Raw genomic sequence first — 13,166 nt, 5'->3', positions numbered from 1 at the left:
CCAGCCCTGGCGGGAGGCCGGCCCCGGAGGACCAGAGGGAGGACAGGGCAGGGGCACCCGAGGCGGTGGCTCCACAGCTCTCCGGGTGGCAGGGCTCGTGCTGAGATTTCCTGTCCTGGGGGGCGGCGGGCAGGGGTGGCGCACTCTTGGGCTGCTGCTCCCGAAGCTTCATGTCTGGTTTCTGCGGGCGCCCAGGCTCCCTGGCGCAGGAAGCGTGATGGTGCGTAAGCCCAGCGTTCTCCACATGTGGGGCCCAGCCTGGCCACAGTGGGGTTGTGCGAAGACCCCTTTCTTTGGGAACCAGCTGGGAATTCACATCTCATCCCTTCATCAGAACTGCTTCATCAAGGCGGGTGCTGCTTCAGATGTTTAAGCTAGATAAGTACTTAAGCAAACAATGGCTGCGTAGGTTTTTTTTTTTCAAGTCAACATGCAGTTTTACTTAAAAAACAAAAATTTTCAGGGTTACTGCAGAAATGTTTGGTCTTCATTTTCCATGTCCTTAGGACCGGGAGATACGGTGACATTCTTACACATGCGAGGGGGGTTCTTGAGAGGAGCGAGTCCACAGAGGCCATGTCCTTCTTTGAATGATCTTTGACCCAGCTTTTCAAGAACTGTGCTCTCGACGTTGTAAAAACTCAGCCCCTCTCCTTGAAGCCGTGCAGTGGAGATAGGCTCTGACCCCTGAGAGGCCTGAACTGGCCGCCCAGGGCGTTTGTCCTGGCGAGCACTGCGTGGCTGGCGTAGTTGTGACGTTCCTTGGCTGTGCGCACAGCGTATTCGCAGAGCCCCGTCTCCCAGCCAGGGTGGCCCTGTGGGTGTGAGATGGGAGCGGGCGGCAGGCCAGGGAGCGCTGGTCCTTCACGCTGACTTTGCCTCCCCCGCAGCCACCTCCCCACGGGTGTCCTCAGAGCTGGAGCAGGCGCGGCCGCAAACGAGCGGGGAAGAGGAGCTGCAGCTGCAGCTGGCGCTGGCCATGAGCAGAGAGGTGGCCGAGCAGGTGGGTGCCAGCAGGGATGCGCGCCCCCGTGGGGCGGGGCCCGGGCGCACTCACACGGACGAGGGGCTCTCGCTAGTTGGTCCTGGGGACGCATCAGTCAGAGGTGCTTCCTGGAAGCGCTCCCGCGCGCTTGGCTGGGCTCCAAGCCAAGTGTCCACAGCCCTCATCGCCGAGTGCGGACCACAATCTGCAAGGTGGGTCGAGAGCATCTGGACCCAGAAAAGGATGAGATCCCTGGTCAGGGAAGTAGATCCCACATGCATGCTGCACGGAGCAGCCAAATAAATGAATGAATGAATAAATAAATAATAAATTTTAAAAAAAACAGGTTTTTACAAAAAAGATGGAGAATAAGGGAAAGGAGCAGCCTTCAAAGGGGTCGGCCCTTGGCTGTCGCTTTCAGGCCGGACTTGCTGCCCTTTGGTTAAAAAAGGCGAAGGAGTGCAGCGAGGCCTGCGGCCCCTCTCGCCTGGCAGTGCTGTTGAGAGACAGCGGGGGGTCGGATGGAAGAGGCAGGTGTGGGTCCCGCGGTGACTGGAATATCCCAGAGGTCCATGTAGCGACCAGCTCCCGGCAGGGCCCCTCTGTCCACTCAGGACGTGCGGCCTGCCGTCGACGGGAGGTGCAGAACTCTCATGGGGAAAATGGGGCAGACGGACGGGCCAGCCCGTTGTAGTTCCTTGCTCCTGTCTTATGGTGAAGACGCAGTGAGTGTGTTTACTTATATTTAATCATTGTATTGTATAAAAAAGCTAGATCGGCCCAGTCTTTTTATATATGCTGACTGTGCCTTGAATAAATATAAATTAAATATAACGAATCATTTCTGTTAGAAATCATAAAATATAAACACACACTCATTTTCTGGAAGCATACTCAGTGGGGGCAGGGTGGAATGATGTGTGATTTCTGTCTTCTTTCTAATTCCTTTCTGGGTTGTTTGTGTTTTATAAGGAGACATATTGCTTCTACAATTAGAAAGAATTTTGAAGTCATTTTCATTTTGAGAAAAAGTATTTTCCAAGTATTTCCCTTCCCCCATCTGGGTGGGCACCCCCCCCCCCACCGGGCACACCTTGGGGTGGGAGAGGCTCATGTCCACGTCGTCCCCAGACCCTCCTTTGAAGTGACGTGCGATACGGCTTTGGTTTCCGGCTCTGGCCAGGAGGGCCTGGCTCCTGGGGATGTTGTTGCCGGGAGCACCAGCTTCAGGGTCCATTGTCCTCTACAGGAAGAGCGCCTCAGGCGGGGAGATGACCTCAGGTTGCAGATGGCCTTGGAAGAAAGCCGCAGAGACACAGTTAAATTTCCAAAAAAGAAAGAGGTGAGTGCTTCACGGGCTGGGCGTGGGGGGCAGGTCAGTGTGTGAGACCCTCCTGAGCCCGACCCCCAGCGGCCGTCACAGCCAGCGGCAGTGAGGAGAGGGCGGGTGACACACACATCCGCCCGAGGGGCTGGGCCCTCCCCTGACCCCACCTCAGTTCCGTCCCCTCGACCCCCACCCCGCGCAGCGCCAGCCGCTGCTCCACAAGCCGCTAAGCGGCAAGTGCTTTGGGACAGTTTCCTGGCCCAGGGTAAGCCGGCGTCCTCCTTACTCTATGCCGGGCTTCCTACCTGGGACCTAAAGGTGAACTGGACGTGGCTCTGCCCCTGACAACCTCGTCATCCTGTCGGGAGACAGACCCTCCTGCAGGGCCAGGGCTCCAGTGGCCTCCCTGTTCCAGTGCTGCGGGGTCCCTGAGGGCAGCCAGGCTGGCTGTGGGAGCAGGAGGGTGTGGCGGCCCCCGGGAGAGAGCCCTGGATGACGCTGGCAGCTGGGGGGCCGGGCGGGTCAGGGGGCCGTGTCTCGGAGGGAGGCAAAACCCCTGTTCTCCTGGGAAGCCCCAAGGACCTGTCGACAGACGGCGGGCGCTTGGCACACAGCAAATAGCCGGTGTGGGTGGAGCCTGGTTCTTACTGAGAAGCGGTGATGTGGGGCGGCGCAGTCCCGGGTCCTCTGGGCCCTCCAGAAGGCCTCTGCACTGGGAGGGGCACAGGCGGACATTGGCCGCAAGGGCAGCAGGGTAAACTGTCCTCTTTCTTCGGTCCTCGTCTCAACAGCATGGCTCCCACCCGCAGCAGACCACGCTGTTGGACCTGCTGGACGCTCTGCCCGGCGCGGGCCCTGCTGCCCCGAAGGCGGAGCCCTGGGGCCCTTCCGCTTCAGCCAGCCACACCAACCCCTGGGGTGCTCCGGCAGCCCCCGGCAGCACTTCGGACCCCTGGCCGTCATTCGGTAAAGACCTCCCTCGTACGTCTCCCCTGCCCGCCTGCTGGACGGGGGAGTGGCCGCAGGGCGCACAGCTCCCTCTCACCTGGCAGCGGTCTGAGTGGGTCTGGGTGGTGGGGGTGGGTGTCCAGACCTCCGCAGGACCCGGAGCGCCCCCCTGAGGACTGCGGTTCAGGGCTCTGCTTCGTCCTGTTGTGAGTGGTTTTCTGCTTTGGGAGATTCCTTCTCCGCTGCCCTCACGCCTCGGAGAGGGCTTGTCCCTCCTCCGGGACATGCGTCAACTCTCTCAGCCTCAGAATTGCACCCCAGGTTAAGAAACCGTAATACACAGCGTGCAATGTCTATATCATCGTGCTGTAATTAGCCAGAAATTCCGGCGTGCTTAAGTGATCGCTAATGAAAAGGGGACACGTTGACTGTAATTCTTCTTACCTGTCATTTAAGCAACAGCAAATCAGTTTACGAGGCTAAATGGATACTTTAAAGTTCTGCTTAATGCCAAACGTAAGGTGAACTTGTGATAGGAGGTTCAGACAGGAGTGTGGCGCCCTCTGTTTAATTGGGGCCGAGATCTTGGGCACGTGGGCTTCCGGATCGCTGGGCACGGGGCTTGGCCTCCAGGCTTTGGGCTGGTTTCCCACCCAGCCTGCTGCTCTGGGAGGCCCCCCGGGTGCTCCATCAACCCTGCTGCCCATGGCTGATCCGTGGGCTTCCTGTCTTGCAACCTCGAATGTATATTTTGCGCCAGTTTGCTCGTGTCTCTTGGGGCCTCTGTTTCCCCAAACCAGAACCATCTTTTGTATCCGGCTCGGTTCCCTGGAAGTTTGCCAAAGTGCACCGAATACCAGGCTCTGTCCTGCCGTGCGGGGACCCAGACAGGAGCAGGTAATGGCCCTGCCCTCCAGGCCCTGGCAGGTGTGGGTGAGTCAGGCCGCCAGCCTAGTAGCAGTGCTATGTGGGCAGGGCACCGGGGGCCGTCTTTGCGTCCATCCTGGGGCAGCAGTCCGGCGGGCGTGAGGCTTGCGTCTTGGAGGAGTCTTCAGGGAGGAGCAGGCGTGGCCGGGCCCCGAGGAGGCGTGGGTGTTCCCGCAGAAGGCTCGGCTTATGACAGGTGTGAGGCCGTGCGGTGCTGTAGAGGGCCCAGGGCTCGGGCCCTGCTGGTGTGAAATGGGCGGCAGGGGTAGGGGTGGGGGTGGGGAAGGGGAGGGCCAGGCGGGCGTCCCTGCACTTGTCCTTGGGGGATGCTGTTGGCCTCAGGGCTGGGCAGAGCCCCACACCCGCTTTGGTGGGAGCCCTCTGTGCCTTGGGGCAGACCCAGGCCAGTGCCCTAGAAGTGTCGCTCACCGGAGGCCACAGCAGCCCCGCTTGTGTGCTGTGCCCCCCGCACCCCTCTGGGAGCACGCGTGGCCACACGAGGCAGGTCTGCTGAAAACGCCCCTCGGCTCTGCCTATGGGGACACGGGCCCTTCCAGGCAGCGGCTCGGACTTTTCTTTAAATCTGCAAACAGTTCTTGTGACAAGTTACGGGTGGGGAGTTCTTCAGGAGAGACTCTCAATCCCTTTCAAAGTCGTATGGGGTCAGTAAGCAGACAGGGGGTCTCCTCAGTGCCGGGGAGAGAGCGTGGTCCCTCCAGGAGCTGGTGAAGCCAGCGGGCTTGAGGAGCGCTGAGTCCAGTCAGTGGCTGCTTTTGGGAGGGGTTTGGGGGTCGCAGTGGTGGGAGAGAGACAGACTTTTCCCTCTCTACCTTTTTTTTGTTTAACTGTTTGACTTATTTACCAGGGGTAAGTATCACCTGGTCAGGAGAGAGGGAATACATATTTTTTCAACCAGCTAGTTTGCCCAGCCCTCCCATTGGCTGGTGGACAGGGCTGGGCTCTGGAGCTGGGTGTCCTGACTGACCAGGCACCTGACCCTCGTGGGGAGCTGGGGGGGTCTCCTGCGGGTGGGGCAGGACCACCTCCAGTGGTTGGGGTTCTCACACCTGCAGGCAGCGGAAGCCAGCAGCCGGGGAGAGGCAGCTGGTGCCCAGAGGCAGCTGAACATCACATGGGAATCCTGCCCACGTGGTTCTGCTCTTCTAAATTTTTTTTAATCAAGATAAAACTTACACGACATAAAATTCACCATCTTATCCATTTTCAAGTAGACAGTTCAGTGGTTCCTAGCCCTTCATGATAGCGTGCGGTTATCAGTACTGATCCCAGGATTTTCCATTGCCCCAGAAGGAAACCCCTTCCCATTAGGCAGTCACTCCCTGTTGCCCCTCCCGCACCACCAGTCTGCTTCCTGTCTCTGGAGTTGCCTGTCCAGGTGTTTCGTCTGTCATGGGATCACACAACACATGGCCCTTGTGACTCCCAATTAGCATGTTTTCAGAGTTCGCCCACATGATAGCACACATCCCTCCTTTATTCCTTTTTAATGGCTGAATAATATTCCATTTTATAGACATACCACATTTTGTATAACCATTGAGCAGTAAGAGAAGGTTGAAACCCGAGATTGTGAAATCAAATTTTTAAATGTTGACAGTGAATTTTAAAAATTAAGAACATGGTTGGAGCTAATCAAAATGCACCTGCAGTGGCCATGTGTGGTTGGTTCATGGACTGCCACTTTGCCGTCTTTTGCTACTTGCCCAACCCAGGGCCGTCTCCTCGGTTCTGATGCACTTGGCATTTTTACCAGTGACTTGGGGAAAACAGAGCATCAAAGCCCAGAGAGGCTGTTCATTCCTCTGAGGTCACACAGCAAGCGAGGGGCAGGCTCAGTGCTCATGGCCCCCAGCCCTGGAGTCATCACGCCATCCTGGACTGCCGCTAAGGCCTTCTGTGGTTACTCATGTCCGGGAAAGGTCCCCTCAGACTGCAACAGGGAGCGAGAACCGGTGTTAAAATGTTAGCTTGCCTGCTTCCTGCGTCCCCTGGGCCTGTGTGTTTTCACGTGGTTGGGGTCACATCGTGGGTACGTGTAGACATTTTCTTCCGTACACAGGGAGCCTTTCCAGGCATCAGTCGAAGCTCTAGACGTCGGCTCCCGTGGGCAGTGCTAGCGCTCTGCCCTCAGCAGCGCTGCAGGACGCGGCCTCAGCCCCGCTCCCAAGCTCACTGGACCGTGGTGACTGTGAACTTGCTTCCTTCTTCTGAGACGCCGCTCTGGAGCGAGACACAGTGTCGGGCTTACTGCTTAGTCTGTGGTAGAATCTGCCAATGTGTGTTTGGGGAACACCCCACCACCCCGAAACAGCTAGAAAGTTCAGAGTCTCTTCCCCAGCACTGTGGGATGCGCCCTCTGGATGAAAGAAGCGCTGTTGTGAAAGCCGCCCTCGGTAGCGAGCCCTGCCTTTACCAGCTTGTGCCAAGGGGCCCCGGGAGGAAATGCTGGGGGCCGGGAGGAGGGAGAGCGGCGCCTGCCAGGTCAGCAGGGCACTTCCTGCACCTGGCAGACACAAAGCAGCCGCCTGGGACAGCAGGGCTCAGGCCTGTGATTCCAACAGCCTTGGCCGGCTCAGCCCCCGCCCCTGCTCACTCCATGACCCGCCATGTGACTGCTTCCCTGTCCCATGAGGCTCGTCGTGGGGCTCAGGGGGAGCCGGGCACGCTCCCTGTGAATGGGCCCTCGGTCCTAGCCTCCCCTCCTCTCAGTCACTCAACAAGCGCCCATTTGTCGGGTGTGTGACCCTGCCGGGGCTGTGGTGGGCGGAGCACAGCGGGGTCCATCGTGTCCCACGTGCGGTCAAGAGGGCAGTGCCCGAGGCCCGGGGCGGTGGGAGGCCAAGGAGTTCCAAGACGGCGTCTGCCTGGCAGGGCAGCCTGGCCCCCCTTACATGCCGGCTCCTCACGTGATGCTGTGCCCTGCTGTTTGGCTAGTGGGCGCCTGGCTGTGCTTGAAAACATGGCTTGGGTGTCCTGCTCGGGGAGACAGGGTCACCCTGTCCTCAGGACCCCTCCTTCCCCGTGGTCGCCAGCTGCCCGTGACCCGCATGCTAGGTACAGTCGCCGGGGCCGTGTTCCCCTTGCAGGGCAGGGCCTGGGCCTGGGCCGTGAGGGCCAAACGATGCTCAGAGGAGCGAGGTGGTGCTGAGGGCCGCCTGTCTATGGCAGGGTCCGGCCCCACCAGACGTCCGTCTGTCCATCCAGCCTGCGATCCGAGCGGCCCAGGAGCTGGGTGGTTCTCCCGCACCAGCTGCCCATCCTAGCTGCTCGGGGAGCCTCTAAAAATGCACATGCCCAGGCCCTCCTTGGCATCTGTGTGTGTGGGGGTCAGTATTCTACTCACACCCCCAGGGGATTCCCAAGGGCCACAGCTGAGAACCGCTGGCCTGGTGCCCCCTGAGCTGCGTGGTGAGTGAATCCCTCTGAATCAGAGGCGTTTGCGGACTCTCTGCGTGGGCTGTGCAGAGTCGGGGCAGCTCTAGCTGTGTGTCTACACCCGAGTCAGACATTTACCCGGAACCTTCCAGAAGTGCTCTCCAGCGTCGACGGTGCCCATGGTGGAGCCCTGAGACTCTGTGGGTCCCTCAGGCCCCACCGGTTGCCAGCACCTTGGTGTGTCAGGTCCTCTCTGAGGCCCGGGAGAGCGGCGTGAGCTCGGCCCCCGTGAGCAGGTGCCCGTGAGGGGGCTGCAGGGTGGGGACCGTGCCCCCAAGCGGGCCGGGGAGGCCGTCTGATGGGCAGGACGCCATGTTGTACCCAGTGGGGATGGGTAGCTCTGCCCTCAGGCCAGCTCGACCCAGTGGCTGAGCCGGTGTCACCAAGACCCAGGCCCCCTGCTCTGCCCCCACCCCCTGGGCCCCTCCCCTCTCCCTTTGGCCTCAGAAGCTCAAGGCCTGGGTGACGGCTCTGGGTGCTCACAGCCCGGGGATGGAGAGGATCTCCCTGGACCTCATGGACCTCTCTGGGGTGCAGGAGTGGGGAGCTGGGACTGGGGGTGGGCTGGTGAAGACCCTCCCCTGTTGCAGCGCAGGGTCCGCCCGCTCAGACCGGGACTAGGGAGTGGTGAGCGGACAGTTCTCCCGAGGAAGATCAGGGGATCCCTCCAGAAAAGAGGAGGTGGGTGCTGGAAGGTGACCAGGGGTCGTCTCCCGATGAGGGCGCGTCTGCCCAGCGGTCAGGCTCAGGGGAGGAGTGCAGGGCTCCCAGTCCGGGTCCTTGGGCACAGACGCGCTGGGACGTGAACTGTGAGCCCGCGGTTCTCGCGGGTGCTGCTGAGCGGGGGAGGTCGAGGCCCCACGGGAGCCAGAAGCAGCCTGGCACCAGGTCCGGGTCCTCTGCGACCTCCCCGTCCTGCGTCCTCTCCGTTGCATCTCGGCAGCTCTGAAGACACGTCCCAGCTCTTCTAACCTGCAGTCCAGCTCCCTCCCTGACGCAGTTTCCACCCTGGCAGCTTCCTCCAGTTGAGACAGGAAACCAAGGCCCCCGAGGTGCTGTGTTGGGGGCAGAGCGAGGGCGCACCCCGGCTGTGTGACTCCAGCTGGGACCAGGTATCCCGCTGGCCGAAGTGGGCCCGGGAGAGTGGGGTCCATCCCAGGGGAGGTTGTTCTGCGTGAGACACTGGGCGGACGGGAGTGAAAGGTCGGAGGAGCTTCTGGAAGCCTCAGGAGGGTTGTGGGCTTGGGGGCAGCGGCTGGAGAAGCCCCAAGTCCACACCAGAGCTGGCCGGCCGCCAGTGGGTGACAGGCGTGAGGCTGCCCTGGCTCGTCCGTCCTGGTCGCCGTGGCAAGCCTGGGGGAGGCCGGCCGGCGGCGGTGCGTCTTCTTCAAAGCCAAGGAGCCCCTTTCACGGCCGGGCCCCGTGCAATGCCCTGCCTGGGGACGGGCCCCGGGCGCTGAGTCCACAGGCGTCAGGGAGCAGTGCCCGGTCTTTTCACCCCGCCTGGTGCCCCCAGGAGCTCACTGTCCAGGGAGACTCCTGGTAAACGAGTAGCCACGGAGCTTTCTGGAGAGTGCTCCGGAGGAGTTGGGGGCGCGTGCAGGCAGAACGGGGACGTGGCTTTTTGGAGCTCCAGGAAAGTAATGTTTGAAAAGATAGCGACGGAGGGCTTTCAAGAATTGTGGCGAGGGGCTTCCTCTCAGAGCTGGGGAGCCTAGTGAGCCCTACACAGGGTAGTCAGAGAAACCCACACCCAGACATGCAGTCAGGAGACTGGAGGACAGCAAAGGGAGAGGACATCAGAGATGACCCCCCGGGAGCAGAGAAGAACGGCAGTCAGGCCGGCGGCCGAGTCCCAGCAGTGACGAGAACGTCCTCAGGGCCCACCGGGAGAACATCCTTCTCCTGAGAGCAACGGTGACATAGAGAAACCACCGAAAACCTCACCCACCAGAATCCTGCGTCCGGTAAAGGTATCCTTCAGGAATGAGGGTGGAAGGGTACCATTTCCAGCCCCACAAAAACTGCCAAGGGGAGTTGTTCCAGCTGACATGGAAGACAACCAGACGGAAGCTCAGATCTCGGGAAGGAATGGAGACTATCAGGAATACAGAACTAAGCAGGAGAAGATGTTTAAATAAGAATATGAGGAAGTCGGAGCAGCATGATTCATAAGCCTGTGACGGTGTCGTCTCAGAACTGGAGAGCACGCGTTCTCTCCAGTCACACGCGAGATGCAAAGCATCAGCTGCGTGCTAGGCAAAAAGCCTCTGCCACGTCAGAAAAGTGGATCACATAGAACGCGCCTGCTGACCACAGCGCACTCCAGTGTAAAGTCGGTAGCAAAAAGTGGATCCCATAGAACGCGCCTGCTGACCACAGCGCACTCCAGTGTAAAGTCGGTAGCAAAAAGTGGATCCCATAGAACGCACCTGCTGACCACAGCGCACTCCAGTGTAAAGTCGGTAGCAAAAAGTGGACCACATAGAACGCACCTGCTGACCACAGCGCACTCCAGTGTAAAGTCGGTAGCAAAAAGTGGACCACATAGAACGCGCCTGCTGACCACAGCGCACTCCAGTGTAAAGTCGGTAGCAAAAAGTGGACCACATAGAACGCACCTGCTGACCACAGCGCACTCCAGTGTAAAGTCGGTAGCAAAAAGTGGACCACATAGAACGCGCCTGCTGACCACAGCGCACTCCAGTGTAAAGTCGGTAGCAAAAAGTGGACCACATAGAACGCGCCTGCTGACCACAGCGCACTCCAGTGTAAAGTCGGTAGCAAAAAGTGGATCACATAGAACGCGCCTGCTGACCACAGCGCACTCCAGTGTAAAGTCGGTAGCAAAAAGTGGATCACATAGAACGCGCCTGCTGGCCACAGCGCACTCCAGTGTAAAGTCGGTAGCAAAAAGTGGACCACATAGAACGCGCCTGCTGGCCACAGCGCACTCCAGTGTAAAGTCGGTAGCAAAAAGTGGACCACATAGAACGCGCCTGCTGGCCACAGCGCACTCCAGTGTAAAGTCGGTAGCAAAAAGTGGATCACATAGAACGCGCCTGCTGGCCACAGCGCACCCCAGTGTAAAGTCGGTAGCAAAAAGTGGATCACATAGAACGCGCCTGCTGACCACAGCGCACTCCAGTGTAAAGTCGGTAGCAAAAAGTGGATCACATAGAACGCGCCTGCTGACCACAGCGCACTCCAGTGTAAAGTCGGTAGCAAAAAGTGGATCACATAGAACGCGCCTGCTGACCACAGCGCACTCCAGTGTAAAGTCGGTAGCAAAAAGTGGATCACATAGAACGCGCCTGCTGACCACAGCGCACTCAAGTGTAAAGTCGGTAGCAAAAAGTGGATCACATAGAACGCACCTGCTGACCACAGTGCACTCAAGTGTAAAGTCGGTAGCAAAAAGACAAGTAGAAGACTCCATACGCCTGACATTTTAAAAGCACTTCTACATTCTCGAGTCAAATGAGAAATTATAGTGGCAGAAATATTTAGAGCCAAATAATAACGTAAATATTTTCATATCAGAATACATAGGACAATGGAAGTGATAGTAAGAGGAAAATTTAGAGCTTTTAGTGTTTGCATTAGTCCAGAAGAAAGGCACAAGATTGATGAGGTGTTGAGGCTTGGATGGTGTCACGCCCAAGTCAAGTGGAAGGAACGAAACAGTGAGGAGAACAGAAGCTAACAAGTTAGAACACAGACAGAATAATATCCAGAAACCCAGAAGTTGGTCATTGGAAAGAGTAATAAAATAGAGAAATCTCTGGCAAGAGTAGTTCTGAAAAGTAAAGAGGAAAGGCCAAACAGTGTAGGTGCAGGTCCTGCCGAGATTCCACACAGAGTAAGAGGTGTTTGATCAACTCTGTGCTGACAGACCTGAGGACTTAGATAAAATGGGTAAATTAAAAAAGAAGACTTGGCAAAGCTGGCGGAAGAACAGTAGGACACCTGTAAATAGGGAAAGTCCTATAATCGTTAAAGGAACCGAGTAAGGCACTCACCTCCCTCTCGTTCCCTAAATCACCCAGAGGGCTTTGCTGGAAGTTCTCAAGCCATTCAAGAAACAACTCCAGGGACTTCCCAGGTGGTCCAAGCGGTTAAGACTCCAATGCAGGGGGCCCGGCTTTGATCCCTGGTCAGGGAACTAGATCCCTCGTGCCGCAACTAAAAGATCCGGCGTGCCGCAACGAAGATCCCACGTGCCGTAACTAAGACCCGGCGCAGCCAAAATAAATAAATAAATATTAAAAACAAGAAAGAAACAACTCCACTTGATACCAACTCCTTCAGGGGCTGGGAAAACCGAGTATTCCTACTCATTTTATGGGCTAGCATAACCTTAACACCAAAACCAGACAGAAGATGCACAGTGTGAGAGCAAACAGGTCAGGCCAGGCCCACTTAGGAATACAGGTGCAAAAACCCTAAGCAAAGAAGCAACTGTAAAACCGGAACGAGAAAAATATACAAATGATACAGTACATCGTGAAGAACATTGTTTGCAAGGAGCAAATCACTAGGAAATGTATTAATGTACCATATGAACAGGCCCAAAGAGAAAAATCACGTGATCATCCTACTAGAGGCAGAAACAGGCTGACAAAATTCACCAGCTCTTTATCGCAGAAGTCTTAGCAAACTTGGAATAAGGGGGAACTTCCGTAACCTGATAAAGAGCTTCTGAAAGGAAAAACGCCTATTATGGTGAATGGTGCCGTTTAACGGTATACGTTTAAGAGCAAAACGTGGACACAGTCCGTTCCCCTGCTCTGCGTTGGGGCGGGTGGTCCTGGCCAACAAAGCGAGGTGGGAAAATGAGGGACTTGGAAGAACTAAGCTATCATCGCTTTCAAGGGATGTGACCGTGTACATAGACTCCCAAAGAGTTTCTGCAAACGAGGTGATTGGAATTAAGAGTTATTAGAATTACTGAAAGAATAAATAGGATGCAACTAACACAACAACGTAAAGCAATTATGCATTGCTGCTTTAACATCCAATAAAGATTTAAAGAAGAAAAAAAGAATAGGATGTATTTCAATGATTAGAATTAAGAGTTTAGCAAGATTGCTGAATACAAAAATTAGTATACGAATTAAATTGTTTCTCTGCATAGTAATAAGTAACTAGAAAATGAAGTTTTAAAAATATGCCAGTCTCTAAAGTTGTATAAATCCCTCATGGAAATAAAGGATAAAGTAAAAAGTATGATCCAGTCCATGTGCGAGGGCGTGTGGAGGTGGAGTTCCTGCGTGTCCCGAAAAGCACAAATTAGAGGAAAATCCTGCTGCGTTCTACTCCATCCAAGTGAGAACTTCTCTGTTCATCAAAAGATTCCATGAGGAGAGTGAAGGGAAAGGCCACAAGTTAGGAGAAGGTGTTTGGAACTCAAGGAAGAGAATCAGCACCCAGACGTGGAAGGAACCCGTCAAATCAATGAAAACAAAAAACCCAAGGGAGGCGGGTAGAGACGGGACCAGGCCCCTGGTGGGAGAGGAGGCG

General features: G+C 56.7%; 1 protein-coding gene across 2 annotated transcripts in view; it reads left to right on the top strand.

The window, feature by feature from the left end:
* Positions 1-13,166, top strand: part of EPN2 (epsin 2) — a 69,320-nt gene that overhangs the window by 49,422 nt on the left and 6,732 nt on the right. Inside the window, exons 3-5 of one of the 2 annotated variants that reach the window (XM_059997777.1) lie at positions 891-1,003; positions 2,235-2,327; positions 3,104-3,278. In XM_059997777.1, the coding sequence (XP_059853760.1) occupies positions 891-1,003; positions 2,235-2,327; positions 3,104-3,278 (381 nt within the window). Of the gene's footprint in view, positions 1-890; positions 1,004-2,234; positions 2,328-3,103; positions 3,294-13,166 lie in introns of both variants that reach the window. The other variant, XM_059997776.1, reaches the window with a different exon arrangement.

Source organism: Delphinus delphis, chromosome 19, assembly GCF_949987515.2.
Source record: "Delphinus delphis chromosome 19, mDelDel1.2, whole genome shotgun sequence".
Taxonomy (NCBI): Eukaryota; Metazoa; Chordata; class Mammalia; order Artiodactyla; family Delphinidae; genus Delphinus; species Delphinus delphis.
Note: the sequence above shows the minus strand (reverse complement) of the source record. Positions and strands in the feature narration are given on the sequence as shown.